At 53.5% G+C, this 26180-nt stretch overlaps 1 protein-coding gene across 1 annotated transcript; it reads left to right on the forward strand.

Moving 5' to 3' along the window:
- Nucleotides 1-477: 477 nt before the first annotated feature.
- On the forward strand, nucleotides 478-21376 carry MCM2 (minichromosome maintenance complex component 2). Its single transcript, XM_007526879.3, has 15 exons — nucleotides 478-767; nucleotides 3384-3559; nucleotides 3670-3930; nucleotides 5154-5373; nucleotides 5460-5667; nucleotides 8532-8666; nucleotides 9133-9324; nucleotides 11805-11898; nucleotides 13656-13906; nucleotides 14041-14167; nucleotides 15721-15833; nucleotides 16879-17127; nucleotides 19203-19385; nucleotides 19545-19700; nucleotides 20598-21376. The coding sequence occupies exons 1-15, from the start codon at nucleotides 478-480 to the stop codon at nucleotides 20706-20708; spliced, it is 2766 nt and encodes a 921-aa protein (XP_007526941.1). The 3' UTR covers nucleotides 20709-21376.
- The last annotated feature ends 4804 nt before the right edge of the window (nucleotides 21377-26180 follow it).

Genomic DNA, 26180 nt, shown 5'->3' on the forward strand with positions numbered 1-26180 from the left:
CAGCTGGCCCGGCTCCTCCGGCCGCTGCCCGCCGCACCACCCCCACACGCTGCGGGCGCCCTCCGTGTGCCGGCGCTGCGTGTCCCCGTCTCCCGGCGCCAGCTTTCTGTCCCGGGTGCTGTTGGCAGTCTGTCCTTCCTCCAGCTCCTGAGCCCCAGGGCTGTGTGTCGGGGTGGCTCCTGGCAGGCGCTGTGCACGCAGGAAGGGAGGGGTGGGTGAGAAGCCGGTGAGAAAGAAACTCGGAGACTCTGCCTCTCTCTTTTTAAAATCGCTTTAAAATTCTTTATTGAATAGAGGCAGAGAAGGTAGAGCAGGACAGAGACCCCTGCAGCCCCGCTTGCCCACTCTCCCCCTGCAGGCGGGGCCAGGGGCTTGAACCCGGGTCCTTGTGCACACACCAGGTGCACCATCGCCGGGCCCCCTGGAACTCCCTCCAGAAGGCAAGGGCGGCAGCCCTGAGCCAGGTCGGGGTTGGGGATGTCAGAGAAGACCCCCTGGGATAGCAAGAGTCACCCGGCCCTCCTGGATCTCTCGCAGGAATCCTCAGAGCCCTTCTCAGCGGCGTCCAGCCCGGCCAGGCGGAGGCGAGGCCATGACCCCCTCACCTCCAGTCCCGGCAGAAGCTCCCGGCGCACCGACGCCCTGACCTCCAGTCCCGGCCGGGACCTCCCTCCTTTTGAGGATGAGTCCGAGGGGCTGCTGGGCACGGAGGGTCCCCTGGAGGAGGAAGAGGATGGAGAAGAGCTCATCGGAGACGGCATGGAGAGGTAACCCTCGCATTCGGGGCCTCTGCACTCAGCAGAGAGTGTGGCCGCCAGCCTGTTTGTCCCGCAGCCCTGTTTGGGGGTGGCTGGGAAGCCGAGACTCATCCTCTCTGCCTCTGTGCCCATCCCGCCGGTGGAGGACGGCAGAAGCGCGGCGTAGTTCATTCCGTTCAGTGGCTGTGTAACTTAGATGCCAAGGTGCATGCAGGCCGCAGCTCGCCGAGAGGTGCACCCTGGGACGCTCACTGGAGGGGCCGCTGATGTGGGGGCCGGGGAGCTGGCTCATCAGGGACGCTGAGAGGGACGGAAAGCTGACCGAAGCTGGCCAAAGAGGGTTTTGTTTTGTTTTGTTTTGTTTTGTTTTGGGCAGCTTCAAAGTCACAGTGTATGGGGGATCTGATCCACCGAAGTTGAGTTGAACCCCGCAGACATGGGGTCTGACCTGTGCGGGGCTCTGTCAGCGGCTGCCCCGCCTGCCCTGCCCTGCACAGGTCTGGCTTCCCCCCTGCCGCCTCTCCCTGTGTCTACAACCAGGGTCTGAGAGGAGAAGCTTCTGGCTGCCCAGGAGTCTCATGCTGATGTGTCTTTCTTTGGGGTTCCAAGCGTGGTGTGTGGGGGAGGACCAGACGGGCCACCCCGGAACCGCCCTGGACACAAGGTCAGGGAATCTGTTCAGACTGAGTGCTCCCCCCCCCCCTCCGCTTTTCTCTTTCTCATCAGCGAACCAGAGGGCCTTGTGGGGCCCTGTGGGGAGACTTGTCCCAGTGAGATCGTAGTTCTCCTGGCATTTTGAAGGAGAGCTTGACCGAGGTATAGGTTCTGTTTTGTGAATCCCTCCCCATGTAGGTAGACGGTCCAGTGCCTTTGTAGTAAGTTTTCTGAGTTAGGCAAGGCAGACATCCGTGATACAGTCCTAGAATGCTTCTTCATCCACTAACATTTCTAGTGTCTTTTTATGTCAATCTTGTTAAAGAGCGAAATCAAACCACCATCCACTGCAAGGAAGCAAAAGATGTTTATTCACGAATTGCAATCCGGGCCGAGATGGTGACTGGTGTTAGTCTACCAGGCTCGACCCTGAACAAAGCTCAAACCATACAATTTATAGGAATTCAGACTACACTCAGGGAGGGGGAACACATCACCTTATCTGCCTATATCCAATCATTTCAAACTTAGCAAAAGCCTGATCTATTCAGAGCAAAGCATGGGCTAGTTTTAGACATCATACCAGACCAATAGGTCCCAGCCAAAGTGGGGGTCACCACATTTTTTTTGTTCTTTATTGGGACCACCGACCATCTGTTTGCAATCTATCAGGTCATCATTTGTCAGGCCATTTTTAACTGTCTGGTAACAGAATTCTGTTGCAGAGGTCATGATGAGTCCTGCTCGCTGCAGGGTCTGTCAAAATAATTGATGGCCTCTTAGGTTCTGTCGTGGGGAAAAGGGCAAGGAATTTTCCACCTCACTGGGCAGGAGGGCAAAAAGCAACTATATTTAAACTATTCTTAAAACTCAAACTCAAAAAGCAACTATACTTATAACTATTCTAGAGTTACTGCCTCTCACAAATCTCAGTTCTCCTTCCCCCTACTGTGAATCCCGTGATCTTGCCTTCTGGGTGTCAGTTTTAGCCATTTTTGTATAAATGACTGCAACTTTTTCTAAAGACTCCACTTTTATGTAACGTGGTTTGGAAGGTAGATTTTTACCAGAGCACTGCTCGTCTCTGCCTACGAGAGGTGCTGGGGATTAAACCTGAGACTTTTGGTACCTGAAGCATGACAGTCTTTTTGTATAACTTCCACACTGTGGCCCCCACTCGTCCCCAGACAGACAGACACACACACACACACACACACACACACCTACACCTGTTCTGTGTTATTTTCTTCTTTGCCAATGAGTAATTCGCTGGAGGAATAGATCGTCTCCTCCCATCAAGTGGTTTCTTTGTTCTTTTGAGCCCATACAAATGATAAGTAGGAAACTTATGTGCACATAATGATACGGCTCTCCTTTTTGCCCTCAGTGGTTTGTGATCCCTCCAATCCTCTTCCTTCTCTTTTTAAAAAAAATATTTTAAGTATAGTTTTGATTTTAATGAGAAAGACACAAAGAGAAAGATACCGGAGCAATGGTTTATGGTGATGCTGGGAACTGAACCTAGGATTTCAGAGCCTCAGGCGTGCAAGCTATTTGCATAGCCATTCTGCCGTCTCCCAGCCTCCCTCCAAACTTATTTTTCTTTTTAACCAAGAGCTAACGGCTCTCTGAAGCTCTCAGTGTAAAAATAGGAAGAACCTTCTAGAAGCATTCGGTGAGTGCAGGTTTATTGCTGTACATCACCGCCTGTCCGCAGCGCCTTCTCATCTCTCGATTGAATCTGTTTGTCCTGTAATGATTGGCCTACTTCACTCAGCAGGGCCCGCCGTGCTTGCTCTTGTTGAAGACAGCGTTATACTCCGTTGTGTATATAGCAGAGGCCCTTTTCTCTGCCGTGGATGATTCTGGAATTTTTTTTTTTTTTTTTTGTATTTTACCTGGAGACTACAGCTCACCTAGCCTGGGTGGGTGGGTTCTGCCCAGGTGCTAACAGGGTTTCTTGGTTCTCAGGGACTACCGTGCCATCCCAGAGCTGGACACCTACGAGGCCGAGGGCCTGGCCCTGGACGACGAGGACGTGGAGGAGCTGACAGCCAGCCAGAGAGAGGCTGCCGAGCGGGCCATGCGGCAGCGCGATCGCGAGGCGGGCCGGGGCCTGGGCCGCATGCGCCGCGGGCTTCTGTATGGTGGGTTCGGATGCCTGTGCTGGGGCTGGCCGGGCATCCAGGTCCTGGGGAGCTCGGGGGGAGGGGGCACCCCGGAGACCTCACACAGGATGTCCCCTCACCCCCCGCAGACAGTGACGAGGAGGACGAGGAGCGGCCGGCCCGGAAGCGGCGTCAGGTGGAGCGGGCCACAGAGGACGGCGAGGAGGACGAGGAGATGATCGAGAGCATCGAGAACCTGGAGGACCTCAAGGGACACTCAGTGCGGGAGTGGGTGAGCATGGCGGGCCCGCGCCTGGAGATCCGCCACCGCTTCAAGAACTTCCTGCGCACGCACGTGGACGGCCACGGCCACAACGTCTTCAAGGAGCGCATCAGCGACATGTGCAAAGGTGCGGCTGCCGGGGGCGCCCACCCACAGCCTGTCCTCGGTCACCGGGCTCACCGGGCTCACAAAGCGCCGGGAGCTACCAGCCAGGGAGAGCTGGGGCCCCGGGGAGCCGGCATTCTGGCAAGGGCAGAACGTCCTGAACCACAGCAGTGGTTCTGTGCACATTGCACAGGGAATCCAGCTACTCAGCTGATGAGAAAACAGCACGGCGTTTCTCTGATCTGAAGTGGTCTGTGGGGGGAGGGCTGCGGGCCCCTTCCTCCCTAAGATTATATTACCTTATCGCCACCGGGGTTATCACTGGGGCTCAGTGACAGAGAACAGTTGAGGGGGAGGAGAGATAGAGAGGGAGAGACCAACGCCTGCAGCACTGCTTCCTTCACCACTTGTGAAGCTTTCCCCCTGCAGGTGGGGGCCGGGGGCTTGAACCCGGGTCCCTGTGCGTTGTAATGTGTGCGCTGTCCCAGAGGCGTCACTACCCAGTTCCCTGTATCTTTTTTCTTGAAAAGCGTGTTTACTTATTTTTTTTATTACTTATTTTCCCTTTTGTTGCCCTTGTTTTTTTATTGTTGTTGTAGTTATTGTTGTTGTTGTTGATGTGGTTGTTGTTGGATAGGACAGAGAGAAATGGAGAGAGGAGGGGAAGACAGAGAGGGGAGAGAAAGACAGACACCTGCAGACCTGCTTCACCGCCCGTGAAGCGACTCCCCTGCAGGTGGGGAGCCGGGGGCTCGAACCGGGATCCTTACTCCGGTCCTTGCGCTTTGCATCACGTGCGCTTAACCCGCTGCGCCGCCGCCCGACCCCCGTGTGTTTACTTATTAATGCACGGGGTGGCAAGAGGGATGCCACCATGGCTCAAGCCCGTAAGTTGCTGAGGATCGAACTCTGGACCCCGTGTCTGCAAAGACAATGCTCTCTCCGCTGTGCCGTGTGCAGTCGCTGCCTCTTCTGTTTAGGCATGTCTTCACCTTGCCCTTTCCTGACCCTGGGGCGTTTTGAGTTGGCTGCCTTGTAGCTGGCACCCCGCATGCCATGTGTGCATCTCCGTACACACACACAGGAGCCCCGTGACAGTGTGACAGGTTGCACCTGTCAGTCTTACCTCTTATGTGTGGTGGCTGCAAGGTGAGGGCTGGGCTCCCCAGCTCAGTCAGGGACCTGGGGTGCTGATGTCCCTGCTCCAGCAGTCAGATGCCAGCTGCCCCCCGCTCCTGCCTGCAGAAAACCGGGAGAGTCTGGTGGTCAACTACGAGGACCTGGCGGCCCGAGAGCACGTGCTGGCCTACTTCCTGCCCGAGGCGCCCGCAGAGCTGCTGCAGATCTTCGACGAGGCGGCGCTGGAGGTGGTGCTGGCCATGTACCCCAAGTACGACCGCATTGCCAGCCACATCCACGTGCGTATCTCCCACCTGCCGCTGGTGGAGGAGCTGCGCTCTCTGAGGTGAGGGGCGGGCGCGGGCGCGGTCGGGCCGGGGGGCTGGGGACCAGCGTCGGGATCCGGCCTCTGACACCCCCTCACCTCCACAGGCAGCTGCACCTCAACCAGCTCATCCGCACCAGCGGGGTGGTGACCAGCTGCACGGGCGTCCTGCCGCAGCTCAGCATGGTCAAGTACAACTGCAACAAGTGCAACTTCGTGCTGGGGCCCTTCTGCCAGTCCCAGAACCAGGAGGTGAAGCCTGGCTCCTGCCCCGAGTGCCAGTCCTCTGGGCCCTTTGAAGTCAACATGGAGGAGGTGAGAGCCCACAGCGCCTGCCGTCCTGTCTCTTAACACGCACACACCCTGCCTTTCCAGGGGAGGGGGAGGACCAGCACGGCCGCAAGACGAGGTGGAATGGTGGGTGAGTGGCCACGCCCTGGGCCGGCCGTACCATTCCGGTTTGCCTGTGTGTTCTGCGCTACACCATATATATATATATTTTTGAGATTCTTTAAAATATTTATTCCCGGGGGCCAGGCGGTGGCGCAGTGGGTTAAGTGCACATGGCGCGAAGTGTAAGGACTGGCATAAGGATCCCAGTTCGGGCCCCCGGCTCCCCACCTGCAGGGAAGTCGCTTCACGGGCGGTGAAGCAGGTCTGCAGGTGTCTTTCTCTCCCCTTCTCTGTCTTTCCCTCCTCGCTCCATTTCTCTCTGTCCTATCCAACAACAACAATGGCAATAATAATAACCACAAGGAGGCTACAACAACAAGGGCAAAAAAAGGGGGGGGGGAATGGCCTCCAGGAGCGGTGGATTCACGGTGCAGGCACTGAGCCCAGCAATAACCCTGGAGGGAAAAAAATATTTATTGTTGTAGAGGTGGTCTGGTGTCGGGCTGCACCGCGGAGAAGAGAGCGGACGTCCAGAGCAAAGGGGTACACAGATCTTTATTATAGGATGGGGGGGGGGGGTTTGGTTCAGACCACGTGGAGCCAGCCAGCAATGGCCGACCACCGGGGGAGAGCAGGGAGCGAGACCTCAGAGAGGGAGAGCCGAGAGCCCAGAGAGAGAGAGGGGAGGGGTGAAGGGGCTTTTTATTGGGCGACAACCTGGGGTGACGTGTAGGGCCAGGATTGGTTGAAAGGGGGCACTCTAGGATTTAGCGGGGCATAGAAAAACCTGGGGGCGGAGACTGCATCAGAATAAGTCCTCAGCAACAATTTATTACTTTTTGTTGCCATTGTTGTAGTTGTTGTTGTTATTGATGTCACTAGATAGAACAGAAAGAAATGGAGAGAGGGGGGAGAGAAAGACACCTGCAGACCTGCTTCACTGTCTGTGAAGCGACTCCCCTGCAGGTGGGGAGCCGGGGGCTCGAACCAGGAACCTTGTGCCCGTCCTTGCACTTCGCGCCACGTGCGTTTAACCCGCTGCGCTACCGCCCGACTCCCTCAGCCAGTGTTTTTACCAAATGATTCTAAGACGTCAGAGCTTGAGGATTCTCTAGTAAAAGAATAAGAAGTTCTGACAACACCAGCTCTGCTTCCTGCCTGTGCCTCTGTTGGCAAGACACAGGCTCTTTCCGTTCCCACCTGGACTTGCTGTTGATTCTGGAGCCTGGCTCTCCGTGGGCCTTTGGTTGACAGCTCCTGGGCTGTGGGAGCTCGGGGCTCTGCCGACGGCCTCTGAACCTTAGACCTCAGATACATCATTCAGGTTGTTTGTTTTTTTTTAACACTTTTTTTTTTTAAAGATTTTATTTATTTATGAGAAAGATAGGAGGAGAGAGAAAGAACCAGACATCACTCTGGCACATGTGCTGCCGGGGATCGAACTCGATACTTCATGCTTAAGAGTCCAAAGCCCTATCACTGTGCCACCTCCAAGACCACTTTCAACATTTATATTTCCCACAACTCCTGGCAGGTATTTTTTTTTTCTTTCTATTATATTTTCATTTGACAGTTCAGTGAGAAATTGAGGAAAGGGGAGATAGAGGAGAGATACCTGCAGACCTGCCTCACTGCTCGTGTCCTCCCTGCACACAGGGAGTCGGGGCTTGAACCCAGATCCTTTCTCATGGTGCTGTGTGCACTTAACTGAGTGCACTGTTGCCTGAGCTCCAGATTTCTTTATGGGTGATCAGAGCACCCCTCAGCTCTTGGCCCCACACATGTCTTTAATTTTATTATCTTTATTTATTTGATAGAGACAGCCAGAAGTTGAGAAGACAGGAAGGGGGGGAGACAGACAGAAACCTGCAGTGTGGTCTGGGAGGTGGTGCACTTGATAGGGCATTCAGTCCCCAGCAGCACATGTACCAGAGTGATGTATGGTTCTTTCTCTCTCTCCTATCATTTCTCATGAATCAATAAATAAAATCTAAAAAAAAAAAAAGAAAAGAAAAGAAAGAAACCTGCAGCACTGCTTCACTTACAGAGCTTCCCCCTCTGCTTTGAACCTGGGTCTTTGCACGTTGTCACGTCCACTCAACCCGGTGTGCCACCAGCCAGCCCACCACACATGCCTTTATAATTTTTAATTGGAGCAGGTTCTGTTGTTGAGTCCCTCCTGCCAACAGAGAAGCTATATTCTAGCAAAGTGGCTGGGTGGCCCCAAGGTTTAGGACTTGTAAGTTTTCATCCAGAATGAATGCTTTCACAGTGGCGTCTTTTCTAGACAGTGCGTTGATGGTCAGCAGCTCACACAGCACAGCTCTGGCATGCCGTGTCCACAGTAGGCGCCCCCACTCAGGAGACTGCCTTCAGCGGGTCCTGGCTCCAGAGCCTTATCTGTGATTTCTGCCTCTGCCGCGAGGTTGCATTCCGAGTATTAGCATCTCTGTTCTGCAGAAATGGCACAGAGAGGGGCACACAGAGTCAGTCACTTTGCAGGATCACACAGCTTCACGCCCCAGAGCCACGGTGGGGACCCGGCAGCCTGGTTCTGGCCTCCATCAGCACAGGGCTCACATGGCATGTAACTGGCACCCAGGCGACGGCAGAAATGGGTACCAGCCAGTGCTGCCCACTCTGGCTCAGCTTCTTAGTCGTGAAAGTCATAACAGCTGCCAGCTCTCCTGTTCCTGAGCCGTGGTCAAGGTCGGGTGCTGGTCAGTGCTTGGAGGAGAGCCTGCCCGGGTGGGTGGCCCCTCTGACCGTGTGTTTGTCCTGCCCAGACCATCTACCAGAACTACCAGCGCATCCGTATCCAGGAGAGTCCCGGCAAGGTGGCGGCCGGCCGCCTGCCCCGCTCCAAGGATGCCATTCTCCTCGCTGACCTGGTGGACAGCTGCAAACCCGGGGATGAGATTGTGAGTGGCTGGCGATAGCCGGGCCGCCAAGGGTCCTGGGGCATCCTGACGGGGAGAGATTGACTGTGGCCAAGGAGTGGGCTTAGGTCTGTTCTCACCTATTGAGCCTCACTTGGCTTTTTTTCTTTATTCATTGCCTTTTATTTATTTATTTATTTACCAGAGCACTGCTCGGCTCTGGCTTAATGGTGGTGGTGGGGGGGGTTTGAAGCTGGGACTTGGGAGCCTCAGGCATATTTATTTATTCCCTTTTGGAGGGCAGTGTTCTGTGGAGCTCCCTCCAGCTCCGTGCTGACCGCACTGCTCCCGTGTGGAGCCTGGTAAAGCGCTTCCCTGCCCAGCGAGCCGACTGTAGCAGCTCGAGCTTTGAGTAAAAGAGAAAGGACAGAGCCAGTGTGTGTGGCCAGCTCCCACTGCCCACCTTGGGGTGGCCTCCTCACCCACCTCTGGCCCCTCCCATTGTCAGGAGCTGACTGGCATCTACCACAACAACTATGACGGCTCCCTCAACACCTCCAATGGCTTCCCCGTCTTCGCCACCGTCATCCTGGCCAACCATGTGGCCAAGAAGGACAACAAGGTGGCCTTGGGGGAGCTGACCGATGAGGATGTGAAGATGATCACCAGCCTCTCCAAGGACCAGCAGATCGGAGAGAAGGCAGGTGACGGGATGGGGGGCTCCAGGCAGCCTGGGGTTCGAGGCAGAAGCCCTGCCGATGCTAGGAAGCACGCCACATCGGCCTGTAGCTGTTTGAGTGAGGGTGTGCCGTTCGGAAGACAGACGACCAGGGACTCATGGCTGAGCTGGGAAGCAGTGTCTCTTTATTCATGTGGAATGCAGCGCAATCTAAGCCAAGCTATCTCTTAACCACAATCCTTTCCTTATATATACTCGCCAAGTAGGGTGGAAACAGGATGTGACGTAGAGAGGGTGGGGCGAAGAAAGACTTGGTGGAAATCAGGGTGTACTAGGAGAGGGGGCGGAGCAAAAAGACATCATGAACCAGTGGGGATTAAACCAGTGCCCTGCAGGCAGGCCGGTGCTTAGTTAAGCAGGATTAGAGACAGAAGCTTTAAGCCGAGGAAGCTGGTATACCACCCAGCAGGGGTGATGCTGGGGTTGTCTTGGTCAGGCATTTGCCCCAAGGAGCCCTTATTATTTTTAATGAATTTTTTTTTATTGTTCTTGTAGTTATTCTTGTTGTTATTGGTGTTGTTGTTAGGTAGGACAGAGAGAAATGGAGGGAGAGGGGGAGAGAAAGATAGACCCCTGCAGACCTGCTTCACTGCTTGTGAAGCGACTTCCCTGCAGGTGGGGAGCCGGGAGCTCGAACTGGGATCCTTTTGCCGGTCCCTGCACTTTGCACCACGTGCACTTAACCCACTGTGCTACAGCCCGACTCCCCTAATGAGCCCTTATTTTTATTGGGGTCCCCAATAAGATAGACAGTACACCTATCCATGGCACCGAGAAAGGGAGCTGTGACAGGTGTCCAAGGCTGTCGTCTTCAGCCCCGTGTCCTGTGCCTGTGTGCACACATCTCTGCCTTCGCACGCACTCTCATGTCCTCTGCTGCCACGTTTCACCCCAGAACCGCCACTCTTGATCAAATAGCCTGGGGAACCAGTGGCAGAGGTGACTTGAAGCACACCACTGAGCACGGAAGTGCCCGTGAGCCTGGAGAGAGAAGGCCCCGCACACCTGCAGCCGAGACTCCTGCTCCCGCCGGCACTGAGCCTCACCCTTGGCCCTTGGCCCCAGCTGACGCCTCTTGCTTGGGCCTTGCCTGCAGACAGACAGCCTGCAGACAGACTCACCGGTCTCCTGGCTTTGTCTGTGCCTGCGGGCTCTGTCTCTGCATGCTGAGGGCTGGGCTTGTCAGGGCTGGAGAGGGCACCCTCTGGACAGAGGCCTGCCAGCTCCGCAGGTGCCAGCAAGGGTTGATAGCGGGCTGGCCGGCTGCAGAGTCTCGTCTTTGAGGGCTCTTTTCCAGTGGGTTGTTTTTACCCCAAGCTTGGATAGACCTGGAAGGCTCCTCAGCTGTTTGGGGACACACTGAAGGCAGCGTTGATAGGCCAGAACCAAAAGTGATGGTTTCATGAGCCACCAAAGCCAGAGGTTTGCCAGCTGGGTGTGTGTGTGTGTGTGTGTGTGTGTGTGTGAGAGAGAGAGAGAGATCAGTTGCTGTGCTGGAATAATGGAGTCAGCACAGCCCGCAGTGTGTGTGTGTGTGTGTGTGTGTGTGTGTGTGAGAGAGAGAGAGAGAGAGAGAGAGAGAGAGAGAGAGAGAGAAATCAGTTGCTGTGTTGGAATAATGGAGTCAGCACAGCCCGCAGTAGCACCCTCCAGTCACTTGGGAAGACACCCAGCAGGGAGCCTGGCACAGCACGAGGGAGGGAGACATTACCTCATCCTACAAGGGCGCTGGGCGCTCTGCTGCGATTGCAGGGGAGGGAGACCCGTGAGGCGTCTCCCTGTGCAGATACGGGCTTCTGAGAGACGCAGCACTCGAGTCTGCTTGACACGGGCTAGGTGACCTTCTGTGCTGGTCTGTGGAGAGAGGAGCTGGGGCACACGGGGCTAACTCTGTTACGTCCAGTCACGCGGCCAGCTCTGGTTTAGGAAGACAAGCTTGTGAGTTGACCGTGGGTTCTGTGGGTTCCCCTAGCACGACCCGTCCCGTGCTGTAGAAACTTGACTGCAGACCATCTCACACGTGCACGTGAACTGCTCCGGGGGCCTGTGTGTCGCTTCCAGGCTGCTTTCCTGTGTCCCCTTCCCCTCTCCCCCTCGGTAATTTTCCGGTGCTAGAGATGGAAGTGGGGGTCTCGTGCGTGTGCCCTCCCCCAGAGCCTCCTCTGGGGCTCTGATTTGTCTAAGGAGATAGCGAGGTGGGAGCACGGTGCCGCCACCACTCCTGCCTGTCCTTGGCCTGCGATTGGAGGGGCTTTTCTGAAGCCCACCTGAGGGTGGACCCAGATTCTCTGAAACTCTGTTTCTCAGCAAGAGCCTCTGGGGATAGAGCCAGAGGGCAGGGCCTGGTGGGATTGGAGCTGCCATGGGGACCTGCTGTGGGCTCTGCCTGCTTGGGCTCCAGCACGGGGCCCCTCACCCCTGGCCTGTTCTTCTTCCCTTAGATCTTCGCGAGCATCGCCCCTTCCATCTATGGACACGAAGACATCAAGAGAGGGCTGGCCCTGGCTCTGTTTGGAGGGGAGGCCAAGAACCCAGGTGAGCCGGATGGGGCGCCACTCAGCTTCCTTCCCTCTGTCAGGCCATGGTGGGAGCCAGTTCCTGGGGAAAGGCAAGCCTCGGAGATGATTTGTTCACATGTGGGCAGACTGTCACTCTGGGGAGGGACCACAGCAGGAACCGTGGCAGTACACAAGTACGTGCGTGTAGTGCCTCCTTACACTGTCCGGAGGCACAGAGGGTAAGGTCTAGGCCCTCCCTGGCTTTCAGGTGACTGCCCACATAGTCAGGCACAAGAGCTTTTACACAGAAAATGCTCAGTCTTCCGACATATGCTGGGTTTCCGTTTATAAACAGCGCTCCTCGTCTGTGAGTGGGACTGCGATAGTCTAGCTGGCTGGCTTTCTCTCACTTCACTAGCTTGCCTTTGACACATTTTCTCCCCCACCTACCTTTTTTTTTTTTTTTTTAATTATTTATTCCCTTTTTGTTGCCCTTGTTGTTGTAGTTATTATTATTGTTGTTATTGATGTCATCCATGTTGGATAGAACAGAGAAATAGAGACGGAGAAGACAGAGAAGGGGAGAGAAAGATGCCTGCAGACCTGCTTCACCACTTGTGAAGTGACTCCCCTGCAGGTGGGGAGCTGGGAGCTGAGGGCAAAAAAAAACCTTACGCTGGTCCTTGCGCTTTGCGCTACCGCCCGACTCCCACCCCACCCCCTTTTAATATGTGTGTATTCACGTGAGAGGAGAGGACAGAGGACCTGGACGCGACTGCCACAGTGATGGTGGGGTTGGCTCAGGACCTGGACGCGACTGCCACAGTGATGGTGGGGTTGGCTCAGGATCTTATGCTTGAGGCACCAATGCAGCGGCCCAGTGCCGCCTCCCTGGCCACGCCTTGGCCAGCTTTTCACATGAGCACAGAGCAGGCTTGTTCTCGTGAAGGGCCTGGGTCGTGGTCTGCTAGCAGTGTTTTCAGCACCCTGCTGCTGACGCGTGTGTTCAATGGTTCTCATTTTTCACCTCTCGTACGGTGCCTGGAAATGAATCCAGGGCCTTGGGCATGGGCGCTAACCACCGAGCGGCCCTCCAGCCCAGTTTTTGTGACTACTGTAGCTTTCACCACCCTGAGCTTTCTCTGGAAGACAGAGGGCGGTGGGAGGGAGACCATAACACTGAGCTCGTCCTCCAGTGTGGTGGGGGCCCGGCTTGAACACAGGTCATGTGTGTGACACGATGGGTACACTGTCCCTATGAGCTCTTGTGCCGACCCTCTGGCCCCTTTGTTCTCCCTTCATTATGTTGTGAGGGAGAGAGGAGAACTACCTCAGCCCCACTCTGCTGAGCTTCCAAGTGGTTCTGGGACTCAAAGCTAGGTCCTCGAGCACAGCAGGGTGTGTGCAAGCTTGACCCTAAGAACGTCTTTAGGGGCCTGGAGGTAGCTCACACATTACACGTGCTAAGGCCTGGCTTGAGCCCCTGGTCACCACGTGGGCGCACCTGCAGGGGGAAAACCTCACAGGCCATGGGGCAGTGCTGTGCTGACTCCTTCGTCTCCGTCTGTCTTCAGTGTGCAGAGGAACACAGTGAGCAGGGGAGTCACGCGAGCCCCATCCCCAGAGAGAGGCCTCCTGGTGGCACGTCTTCGTACCCACCTCTTGGTCAAGGCCTCTTGGCTCGCTGCTCAGAGGTGGGGTTGCGGTCTTTCCAGAGACTCTTCCTCCTGTTGTTGGCAGTGAGCCGCCTGCCCAGCCCCGCTCACCTGCTGCCCTCACTTCCCACCCCGCCAGGAGGCAAGCATAAGGTGCGAGGTGACATCAACGTGCTCCTGTGTGGGGACCCCGGCACCGCCAAGTCTCAGTTCCTCAAGTACGTGGAGAAGGTGTCCAGCCGAGCCATCTTCACCACTGGCCAGGGCGCCTCAGCCGTGGGCCTCACGGCCTATGTCCAGCGCCACCCTGTCAGCAGGGAGTGGACCCTAGAGGCTGGGGCCCTGGTGCTGGCCGACCGAGGCGTGTGTCTCATCGATGAGTTTGACAAGGTGGGTCCCGGTGCCAGGAAAGAGAAGGGATGCGGGGTGTGGGCTGGGGTGGGGGGGGGGGCCGGGAATGTTGGTGCGGTGTGCAGGGGCCTCGTCTTAGCAGGAGTGGTGAGGACGGCCTGTGACTCTTGCAGATGAACGACCAGGACAGAACCAGCATCCACGAGGCCATGGAGCAACAGAGCATCTCCATCTCCAAGGCCGGCATCGTCACCTCCCTGCAGGCTCGCTGCACCGTCATCGCAGCGGCTAACCCCATAGGTTAGCCGCGGGGCCTTGGGGGGCGCAGCAGGAAGGCAGCCTTGCTTCTTCTGCGTTGTACGTGCCGCTTGGCACAGTCGGGGTTTTGTGGGACCACATTCTCAGAACCAACCGCCCTTCCTTGGCTGTTCTTCTCAGGAGACTGGAGAATTAGTGCTTTCTCCGAACGGAGCTGGAATCGGTCATTGGTTCCCGCCAGGTGCTCCAGCTGTCTGACGCTTGGCATTTCCTCACTGTACGCGCTGAAGCTCTCTGCTTAAAGCCTTTTTTGTTTGTTTGTTTTAAATCATTTTATGGGGGGAGTGTTGGTTTATGTTACAGTTGTTGACACGTGGACACAACCTTGCATTGCAGATGGGTGTCTGCAAACCACTCTCACTGCCAACTTGGGTCCTTTCCCTCCATCCCGCACCAGGACGTGACACCCTCTCTCCTCTGCCCACCTCCCCAAGAGGCCTTTGCCCTGGTGCAATACTGGAATAACCCTTTTCTTTTTAGCTGGTTTTTGTTTTTATCTTCACGTGTGATTTCACCACTGTGGACCAGCTTTTTTCAGGTCAGAGGAGAAAGGAAGAGACACCCTTGTAGTGCTGAAGCTTTTTTTCCCTAGGGGCAATCTCCACCCATGTGCTGGGATTCCAACCTAGACCATGTGTGTGGCAAGGCAGCCCCCCCCCCCCCCGCCTGATGGTGTTTTTTTTTTTTTTTTTTTTTTTTGGCTTCCAGGGTTATTGCTGGGGCTCGGTGCCTGCACCATGAATCCACTGCTCCTGGAGGCCACTTTTTTCTCCCTTTTGTTGCCCTTATTGTTTATCGTTATTGTTGTCGTCGACGTTGGATAGGACAGAAATGGAGAGAGTAGGGGAAGACAGAGAGGGGGAGAGAAAGACAGACACCTGCAGACCTGCTTCACCGCCTGTGAAGCGACTCCCCTGCAGGTGGGGAGTGGGCTCGAACCGGGATCCTTACGCCGGTCCTTGTGCTTTGTGCCACCTGCGCTTAACCCGCTGTGCCGTACGCCTGACACCTCTGCCTGATGTATTTATTTATTTATTTATTTTTTAATTTTATTTATTTTTTTATTATTATTTTATTTTATTATTTTTTATTTAAGAAAGGATTAATTAACAAAACCATAGGGTAGGAGGGGTACAACTCCACACAATTCCCACCACCCAATCTCCATATCCCACCCCCTCCCCCGATAGCTTTCCCACTCTCTATCCCTCTGGGAGCATGGACCCAGGGTCATTGTGCCTGATGTATTTAATGAGAGACCTAAGTGCCACTCACTCAGATAGATGCAGTGCTAGGGACTGAAGTGTGTGTGTGTGTGTGTGTGTGTGTGTGTGTGTTTTAAGCTTTCAGGACTCAAGTCCACCTATCAAGTCAGCTCTCTTGCAGCTCTGCTCTTCTGTGTCTTGTCTGGATCCCTGCTCCTTCGTCCTCCCTCCACTCTCACCTAAATGGGCTGGGCAGAGCTTCCTGTGACGACAAAGACGGTGGGGTGGACATGAGCCCTGATGGCGAGGGGCTTTCACATTACATTCTAGGAGGCCGCTACGACCCCTCCCTGACTTTCTCTGAAAACGTGGACCTCACGGAGCCCATCATTTCCCGTTTCGATGTGCTGTGCGTGGTGCGAGACACTGTGGACCCTGTCCAGGTACTAGCCCAGGGCGAGAGCCCACGCTGTTGGTTCCGGAGTCCTCTGGCAAGGCTTGGCCTGTGGTTTAGGCTTCTGCCTTGGGGAGAAGGAGCACTGCAGGGGTGGGGTGGGTGTGCTGTTTCCTCTCTTGTCCACTCTCCTCAACCCTTCACCCAGCACAACCCTTGCTCTGCCACCAAGTCCCCTCACTGTTTCCGGCTGCTTCTGCACCCCTGCCCAGGGTCTGGTTCCTCTGCTCACCCTGAGCTCTGAAGTCAGTGTGTGTGTGTGTGTGGGGGGGGGGGGGGATGTCTGCTGTATCCACTCGGTCTTTACAGCCTGTCTGTCTTGGGCCTAAATGTATGCTGGGCTTCCCCTCAGACACCTGAGTTGTCAGGCTAGCGAATTAGCTCACTTGGGTAGTGTGCTGCTTTGTCATGTGTTGGGCCCCCGGTTTGAACCCAGCTCGTCGAAGGAAGCTTTGGTGCTGTGATCTCTTTCACTCTTTCTGCTTCTCTGTCTCTGCCTAAAAACAAACAAGAAACCTGAATGGCCTCGCCACCTCAGCCAGAGCAGTCTCCTCTGTCCCACTGTGTCATTTGTTACTTTAACTTTCAGAGAGGTGTTTCTGTCCTCACTGGAACGTGAGGGTGTGAGGGTTGTTTGCTTACCCTGGTGGAAGATTAATTAATTAATTAATTTATCTTTATTTTATATACTGGATAGAGACAGCCAGACATTGAGAGGGAAGGGAGTGATGGAGGAGAGACAGAGACAGCTGCAACACTGCACACTTGCAAAGCATTCCCCCTGCAGGTGGGGACTGGGGGCTTGAACCTGGGTCCTTGTGCACTGTAACTTGTGCGCTCAACCAGGTGCGCCACCAGGCCTCAGAGATTTATTTTTTATCAACACCAGAAAGAAAGCAATAGGAGAGAGATTGAGAGCCAGAGCATCCTTTTGGCATGTGCAGTGCCAGGCCCTATGTTCTGACTCAGAGAGAGTGTTGCCCTTAAAGCGTGCGGTCTCTGAGCCTCACCCTCTGCCCCGCCCATCTGTCCAGGATGAGATGCTGGCCCGCTTTGTGGTCGGCAGTCACGTGAGGCATCACCCCAGCAACAAGGAGGAGGGTCTGGGCGGTGGTGACGCCCCAGAGCCTGCCCTGCCCAACACGTACGGCGTGGAGCCCCTGCCGCAGGAGGTGCTGAAGAAGTACATCATCTACGCCAAGGAGAAGGTGCACCCCAAGCTCAACCAGATGGACCAGGACAAGGTGGCCAAGATGTACAGCGACCTGAGGAAGGAGTCCATGGTGAGAGGCCCTCGGGGCAGGCAGGGAAGCTGGAGGCTGGCGTTCTCACACTGCTAGGTCCTCCAGGAAGGCCTTCCTTGTGAGAGGAACCTGGGGGTGAGCCCCTCTGCTGGAGTGCTTTTTTTTTTTAATTGTGGAATTAATGTTTTACATTCAACAGTAAGTACAATTGTACATGCATAACACATGCCAGTTTTCCATATAACAATACAACTCCCCCTAGGTCCTCTGTCATTCTTCTTGGACCTGTATGTGATATGGCAGCTCCATTTCAGGTTCTACTTGTGTTTTCTCTTCTAATCTTGTTTTTCAACTTCTGCCTGAGAGTGAGATCATCCCATATTCATCCTTCTGTTTCTGACTTATTTCACTTAACATGAACTTTTCAAGGTCCATCCCAGATCGGCTGAAAACGGTGAAGTCACTATTTTTTACAGCTGAGTAGTATTCCATTGTGTATATAGACCACAACTTGGTCAGCCACTCATCTGTTGTTGGACACCTGGGTTGCTTCCAGGTTTTGGCTATTACAAATTGTGCTGCCAGGAACATATGTGTACACAGATCTTTTTGGATGGGTGTGTTGGGTTCCTTAGGCTATATCCCCAGGAGGGGAATTGCAGGGTCATAGGGTAGGTCCATTTCTAGCCTTCTGAGAGTTCTCCAGACTGTTCCGCTGGAGTGCTCTTTATGGCCCGTGAGGACTCTGGGTTCGAGGCCCTGGCACTGCGTGAGCACCATGGAGAGCCCCAGGGGAAGCACCTGGTATGGAATGGTGTGGCAAGGGTTGTGGTGCCTTGGAATCTGAAACTGAAAAGTCTTCCGTGAGCAGTGGGATTCTGACTGTGTTTTACATGACGAAGGCCCCAGCAAGCTTTTTTTGTTCCCCCTCCCGTTTCTGATATTTTTCTTAGTTCTACTTTTCAGATCTTACTTGTTGGATAGTAACTGAAAGGGACACTATAGCGTGGTTTCCCTGCTTAGAAAGCTTTTCCCCTGCAGGTGGGGACTTGGGGATTGAACCCTTGTCCTTGCACATCATGACATGCGCAGGCAGGTGCATCACCACCAACCCCTCCTAGTCCCCCCTCCCCTTTTTTTTCTCTAAGAGAAAGAAATTTGGGTCAGGAGATGGCTCAGTGTCTTGTATATGTGAAGGTTCTGGCTTCCACAGTCAGTACCAGATAAGACAGCAGCCAAGGAAAGCCATGTACGTTGGCCTCTGAAACAGAAGTAAAAAAGGCCCCTGGAAGCGGTGGGTGTATTGCTGTTGGCAACAAGCCCCAGCAAGAAACGTGGTGGCAATAAAAAATAAAGTGAAGGGGTTGGGCAGAAGCGCAGTAAGGATCCCGGTTGGAACCCCCAGCTCCCCACCTGCAGGGGGGTCACTTCACAGGTGGTGAAGCAGGTCTGCAGGTGTCTGTCTTTCTCTCCCTCTCTCTGTCTTCCCCTCCTCTCTCCATTTCTCTCTGACCTATCCAACAACAAGGACATCAATAACAACAACAACAATAAAAAAGAAAAACACAAGGGCAACAAAAGGGAAAATAAGTAATTAAAAAAAAAAAAAAAAGGAATGATACAGCTTGAAGAAAATAGCACAAGTGTCAGAGTGATGCTCTGGTTCCCTCTCATGTTACTGAAGAAATCGAGCCAGGGGCTCGAACCAGGATCCTTACGCCGGTTCTTGTGCTTCGCGCCGCCTGCGCTTAACACGCTACGCTACCGCCCGACTCCCTGTATCAGTCCTTTTGAGAGCATTCAGCTTAGTTTTCGTAGAGACGGCAGTCTTCCTCACCCACATGGCGCTAGACTGTCACGCCTGGTGGTTGGAGATCAGGCCACACACCTGGCAGATCCCTGGCTGCACCTGGAAGATGCAGGTGTCGCGGGAGCAGGCCACAGTGTTCGTGCACTCAGCACCCTCCCGTTCCAGGAGTGGGGAGCCCCGGTCGCCTTGTAGCACGGGCCGGCACACCTGCCACCGGGCCGTGGGGTGAGCCTGCCAGTCTGGGCCGCCCACGGGGCTGCTCTCCGCTCCTGCCCAGCGTCACCCAGCCCCGTCTCTCCTGCAGGCCACGGGCAGCATCCCCATCACCGTGCGGCACATCGAGTCCATGATCCGCATGGCAGAGGCCCACGCGCGCATCCACCTGCGGGACTACGTCATCGAGGACGACGTCAACATGGCCATCCGCGTGATGCTGGAGAGCTTCATCGACACGCAGAAGTTCAGCATCATGCGTAGCATGCGGAAGGTGGGTGTGCGCTCGGCGTTCTGCCCCAGCTGTGGCGACCGGCGGGGAGGGGGGGTTCTGGCACGTGTTCGGGAGTGCACCCTGGTCCCGTGGCTGTGGTTTTGAGGGTGCAGCTGGGGAAGGCCGGCGTCTGACATCTGCCCTCTTGTCTGTCTGCAGACGTTTGCCCGCTACCTGTCCTTCCGGCGTGACAACAACGAGCTGCTGCTCTTCATACTCAAGCAGCTGGTGGCCGAGCAGGTGACGTATCAGCGCAACCGCTTTGGGGCTCAGCAGGACACTATCGAAGTGCCTGAGAAGGACCTGGTAGACAAGGTACGCTGTGGAGGGCCCGGGAGGAGCCTTGCCTCTGAAGCGATGTGGTCTCACATGAAAACCATTGATTACTTACGATTTATCTACTTTCTCTCTCATTTTGGATCGATGTTAAGAGGGAAGGGAGAAAGAAAGATACCTGCAGTACTGCTTCACCACCTGTGAAGCTTCCCCCTGCAGGTGGGGACCAGGGGTTTGAACCTGAGCCCTAGCACATGGGAACATGAGCTCAGCCAGGTTTGCCACCACCAGGCTCCTTCATTAATTTTTATTTTATATACTTTTTTTTTTTTTGCCTCCAGGGTTTTCACTGGGGCTCAGTGCTGGCACTACGAATCCACTCTCCTGGTGGCCATTTGTTCTTTTTTTTTTTTTTTTTTTTCCTACCAGGGCACTGCTCAGCTCTGGTTTAAGGTGGTGCTGGGGACTGAACCAGGGACTTTGGATCCTTAGGCATGAGAGTCTCTTTGCAAAACCATTATGCTACGTATGTCTCCTCAGGGAGGAGAGTGTTTGCATAACCATTACGCTATCACCCCCACCCTCAAAGTTTATTTATTAACTAATGAAAGAGTGAGATTGTAAAGTACCACTGGGGATCGTACCCAGGACCTCAAGCTTGAGAATCCAGTGTTTTCCCCTCTGCACCACTTCCCAGACCACTAATTACAATTTTGATAGCAGCCAAACAAGGCAAGTGCCATAGTTGGCATCCCGTCCTGCGGGAGAAGCCGGTGCTGGGCAGCCCAGTCCCTGGCCCCAGTTGACGGGGGATTTCCCGTGAAAGAGCTGAGCACCACACACCTGTGAACAGGCCTCACACTCACTCTGCAGCCCGTGGCTCACTGTCATGGCCACTTTCATTCCCACTGCCCACTTGACACTTTGTCCTTGCAGGCCCGTCAGATCAACATCCACAACCTCTCCGCCTTTTACGACAGTGAACTTTTCCGGATGAACAAGTTCAGCCATGACCTGAAGCGGAAGATGATTCTGCAGCAGTTCTGAGCAGCTTAGCTCTGCTTCACGGACCTGAAGCAGACCCTGGAGGGCCCCAGCTGTGGGGCTGGGCTTGTAGCTGGACGTCTGGCTTTGCCCACACTTCTGGGCTCCGACCGAGCCTGGTGCGTGCCTTTGCTCTCTGCTCTTCTGCTCTTCTCCCCACCCACGGTGGGCGTACTCGGTCCGACTGCATTCTTGATCGCTGCACGGCCCGTCGTGTGCCGGCAGGGTCTGTCTGCCCTTGTTCTCAGCTGGGAGCCACTTGTGCCCCATTTTAAGTGACTGGCACAGAAGGGTGTTGGCAGAACTGTTGTCTCCTCTGCCTGAGTTCTGGGTCTTGGCTGCTTCTGCTCCATTTGTTCAAAGCGCAAGTTTGAAGTGTTGACAGTGCTTCTCTGGACCTGTCCTGGGTTGTTTTTTGTTTTTTTTTGGCGTCCTGTGAGTGGAGAAGCAGTGTGGGCAGAGGACCAAGTCTGGCAACCCGCCCGTTGCTGTCTGCAGTGTCAGGCTCGGGAGGGCTGAGATGTCTGGATTGTCCCCGGCCAGGACTGTCCCTCCCTGCTGCTGAGCTCATGCGTTCTCTGCTCCTTAGGCATTTCCCCTTTCTCTCCTCGTTTGTACATTCAGTCTGTTCCTCTGGTTTTAATTTTGAATAAAGGAACATTGATATTTTCTATTGGTCTCAATTCTATATTTTATTTTCTTATATATTTAATAGGATAGAAATTGAGAGAAGTGGGGGCCGGGCGGTAGCACAGCAGGTTAAGTGCACGTGGTGCAAAGCGCAAGGACCAGCATAAGGATCCCGGTTCGAGCCCCCGGCTCCCCACTTGCAGGGGGGTCGCTTCACAGGCAGTGAAGCAGGTCTGCAGGTGTCTGTCTTTCTCTCCCCCTCTCTGTCTTCCCCTCCTCTCTCCATTTCTCTCTGTCCCATCCAACAACGACAGCAATAACAATAATAACAATAAACAAGGGCAACAAAAGGGGGAAATAAATTGAGAGAAGGAAAGATAGGAGGGAAAGAGACACACCTGCAGCAGTGTTTCACCACTTGTGAAGCTTCTCCCTTGCAGGTGAGGATTGAGGGCTTGAACCTTGTGCGTGGGAATGACTCCAGGGGAGTCGCTTCACAGGTGGCGAAGCAGGTCTGCAGGTGTCTATCTTCCCCCCTCTCTGTCTTCTCCTCTCTCCATTTTTCTGTCCTATCTAACAATAACAACTACAACAATAAAAAAACAAGGGCAACAAAAGGGAAAATAAATAAATATATACATATGAAGGCTTTTATTTACTATGGCGAGAGAGAACCAGAGTATCAGTTTGGCACAAGAGATGTTGGGGTTTGTGGTTGTTTTTTTTTTTAAGTATTTATTTATTCATGAGAAGGATAGGAGGAGAGAGAGAAGCAGCCATCACTCTGGTACATGTGCTGCTGGGGATTGAACTCAGGACCTCACACTTGAGAGTCTAGTGCCTTAGCCACTGTGCCACCTCCCGGACCACAGAGATGTTGGGGTTTGAACTCGTCTCGTGCCTGAGGAAGCAACACTTTATTCATTGTGGCACTTTTTAAAAAATGTGGCTCCAGGGAATCAACCCAGGCCTCATGCATGCTTGATAGGCCACCGAATAGCCTCTGTGTTTGTGGGACTATGTGATAGCTTGGTAGAGCAGAGGGGAGCTCTCCCATCCTTGGATGGAGGTCTGGATAGACACCCCGCTTGTTAAGTCTCTCAAGCCCACAGAGACCTCAATACTTCTCTCCATTAACTGCAGGCCACATGGCCGCTCCTTTAAGGTTCACTTACTCAGAGTTCACAGAGGAGAGCACACCTTATCACACACTCCTAGCAGTGCCCTTTGATGTCCTTAATTTCCTTATCTTCTTTCTATCTTGCCTTAACTGGTTAACCCCTTTCCTCCCCTCAAACGCCTTTGGGTAATTAAATGCCTGCATCAGGAGACTAATCATCTTGACCTTTATGTATCTGCATCAATTCTTGTCATACCAGCCCCCTACCATAGGGGCAAGCCGACCTTTAAGAAACCTGTAATCTCTGACATATTTCAATAAAAATTCCCTTTGTTTGGTTTTCTATTTAAACTTTTTCTCACCTGCTAATAAAGGAGATATGAGATCTGAGCACGCTGCAGGTCTCCCCGGTGTCTTTACTTCGTGTCATCCCTTGTGCGAGTGAGAAAGAACCAGTCCGGTATCTTTCTCCTGGAGATCACCCCGCCCGAAAGCCGACATGTGCGCATTGTTTTGAGAGGAGAGAGACAACGTGCCCTCCACCACCATGGAGCTGCATCAGTGCCAGCTGCAATGCTCCCGTGTGGTGCTGGGGCTGGAGCCCAGGGCCTCACACAGCAAGGTGCTCTGCCAGGCCAACTACCTCCTGGCCCTCAACTTGACCTTCATGTCAGAACTTGGGCTTCCTAGAGAACCCCTTCCCTCTCTGCCACTATTTTTATTTAAGAGGTAGATACACAAGGATTAAGGTTTGAGCCCCCCAGCCACCAACCACATGGGAACACCATGCAACAGGGGAAGCTTCACAAATGGTGATGGAGGTGTGGTGGCTCCCCTCTCTCAGCCTCCCCCTCTGTCTCCCAAACACCATTCAGTTCTCCAGTTCTCTACTTATAACATTGGAGGTCTCTTCCCACTTAACTATTTTTTGTTCTTCTTCTACCATTTGCCCTTCTTCCGTAGCCAGTCAACAGCGTCAGGTTGAGCCTGATGTCAAGTTTCGAGACCTCCTTTGAATCTGGAGAGGTGGCAGTCGTTGACTATGTGGGTCATAGTCTGTCTGGAGCTGCAGGGGCAGTTCGGGTCGTCTCTGGCCCCCCAGCGATGGAACATAGTGGCGCACCGGCCATGGCCTGTTCGATAGCGATTGAGCAGGGCCCAATCATAACGTGCTAGGTCAGAGCCGAGTTGACGCTTGCAGGGGTCTGTGATGAGGTGTTTGTTCTTTACCTCAGCTGACTGCCAACTCTGTTTCCAAGAGTCTGGAACAGAGAAGTTCAGTGTAGGCGTAGGGGACCAGATTGGGTGACGAGATGTCAAGTGTTGGACAGGGTGGGCGAAGATATCCGCATATATTGGCAGGTCCGGTCGAGCGTAGACATGGGAAATGAACTTAGATGATGCCGCATCCTGACGAATATCTGGCGGGGCGATGTTGCTAAGAACTGGCAGCCATGGAACCGGGGTGGAACAGATGGTTCCAGAAATTATCTTCATGGAGGAATATAATTTGGAATCGACCAAGTGGACATGGGGGTTGCGGAACCATACTGGGCACAGTATTCTGCAGTGGAATAGCATAATGCCAGAGATGATGTTCTTTATTATTGGATAGAGAATTGAGAGGGGAGGGGGAGATAGGGAGAGAGACAGACTCCTGAAGCTCTGCTTCACCACTCAGGAAGCTTTCCCCTTGTAGGTGGGGCCCAGGAACCTGAACCTGGGTCTTGCCCATGGTAATGTGTGTGCTTACCCAGGTGCGCCACTGCCTGGCCCCTTAGATTGAACTCTGATGTTACTTGGAGTGAGTGCAGACCCTGCAATTTGAGGGCTTAATTCCATAAGACTGTTCCCCCACTGCAGACTTGATGGCAATGTTCAGGACCCAGGAGGTTTAGAAGAAGGGCTGTACTTAGGATGTATTTTGTCAGTAAATTAGACATGGCTTAGTGATGGGAAAAAAGACCTGTGTAATTGCCAGGTCTCTGGTCTCAAAGGTTAAGGCTTAGGTGCAAGAAGCAAGAGCTTCATTTAAGATAACACAGGTGCTGAAATACCTTCTAAATATCTGAGGAACATGACAATCGCAGGTAAGATTGAGTCTGGCCTGCTATGTGCTTAGCGCATGAGTTGGGTTCAGATGACAGCTGTCATCAGCATGGAGCTGGGGTGTCATCATTTTGTGCAGGGGGAAAGACCTTCAGAGGAGATGAGTACCCAGATGAGCCAATGGGGACCCTTGGGAGTGGGCAGAAAGTGGCAGGGAAATCAGGGGAGGGTATTTCTGGAAAGCAGAAGAGATTTCAAGAAGGTTTAGTTCAGTTGTGGCAGAACCCCTCAGGTGAGATGACAAACTTGGTCACTGTAATTGGATTCATTGACTTGATGCCATTAAGTGTAAGACTCACCATGATGGGGCTGGGCACCAGGACACTTAAAAAATGTTTTAATTGGGCAGGGGTAGATAGCATAATGGTTATGCAAAGAGACTCTTATGCCTGAGGCTCCAAAAGTCCTAGGTTCAATCCCCTGCACCACCATAAGCCAGAGCTGAACAATGTTCTGGTAAAAAAGAAAAAAGGAAGAAATAAATGTTTTAATTATCTTTATTTATTGGATAGAGACAGCCATAAATCAAGAGGGAAGGGGGGGATAGAGAGGAAGAGAGACAGAGACACCTGCAGCCCTGCTTCACCACTTGTGAAGCTTTCCCCCTGCAGGTTGAAACGGGACTTGAACCTGGGTCCTTGCACATTGTTACATGTGCGCTCAATCAGCTGCGCCACCCTGGGACACTTTCTAACTGTTCTGAAAGGGTTTATATGTTGAAGATTTGATAGTGTGTACTCCTTAAAAATGGACCTTAGTCTTTTTAAGGGGAGATTTTCACTGTCTGAATCTTCTCCTTTGTTACTTAACTATTTTGCTTTTTTTTTTCCCCCTTAAGATTTTATTTATTTATGAAAGAGGTAGGAGGGGAGAGAGAACCAGATCATTACTCTGGTATGTGAACTGTTGGGGCTCAAACTCAGTCCCTCATGCTTGAAAGTCCATTCACCACTTCCTGAACCACCTATTAGCTTTTCTTCTACCAGAATACATTTTAACAATTCGTGGGGGCCAGGCGGTGGCACACCTGGTTAAGCACACATACTACAGTGTGCAAGGATCCAAGTTCAAGCCCCTGGTCCCCACCTGCAGGGGGAAAGCTTCACAAGTGGTGAATCAGGTCTGCAGGTATCTCTCTGTCTCTCCCCCACACTATTTCCCCCTCCCCTCACAATTTCTCTCTGTTGCTATTCTAAATAAATAAAGATTAAAATTTTTTTTTAAAAAAGCAACAATTTGTGTCTCCCCTAAAAGTAGTCAATCAGATTTATAAATTATATGCCCAGTTTTGCTTATAATTAAAAAAATCTTGGGGCTGGTGGTGGCGCACCTCGTTGAGCACATGTTACAATGCACAAGGACCCAAGTTCAAGCCCCCAGTCCCCACCTGCAGGGGGAAAGCTTCACAAGTGGTGAAGCAGGGCTGCAGGTGTCTTTTTTTTTTTTTTTTTTGTTTGCTGGGGCTCGGTGCCTGCACCATGAATCCACTGCTCCTGGAGGCCACTCTCCCCCCCCCCCCTTGTTGCCCTTGTTGTAGCCCTGTTGTGGTTGTTGTTGTTGTTGATATCTCTCGTTGCATAGGACAGAGAGAAATGGAGAGAGATGGGGAAGACAGA

Source organism: Erinaceus europaeus, chromosome 21 (assembly GCF_950295315.1).
Source record: "Erinaceus europaeus chromosome 21, mEriEur2.1, whole genome shotgun sequence".
Taxonomy (NCBI): domain Eukaryota; kingdom Metazoa; phylum Chordata; class Mammalia; order Eulipotyphla; family Erinaceidae; genus Erinaceus; species Erinaceus europaeus.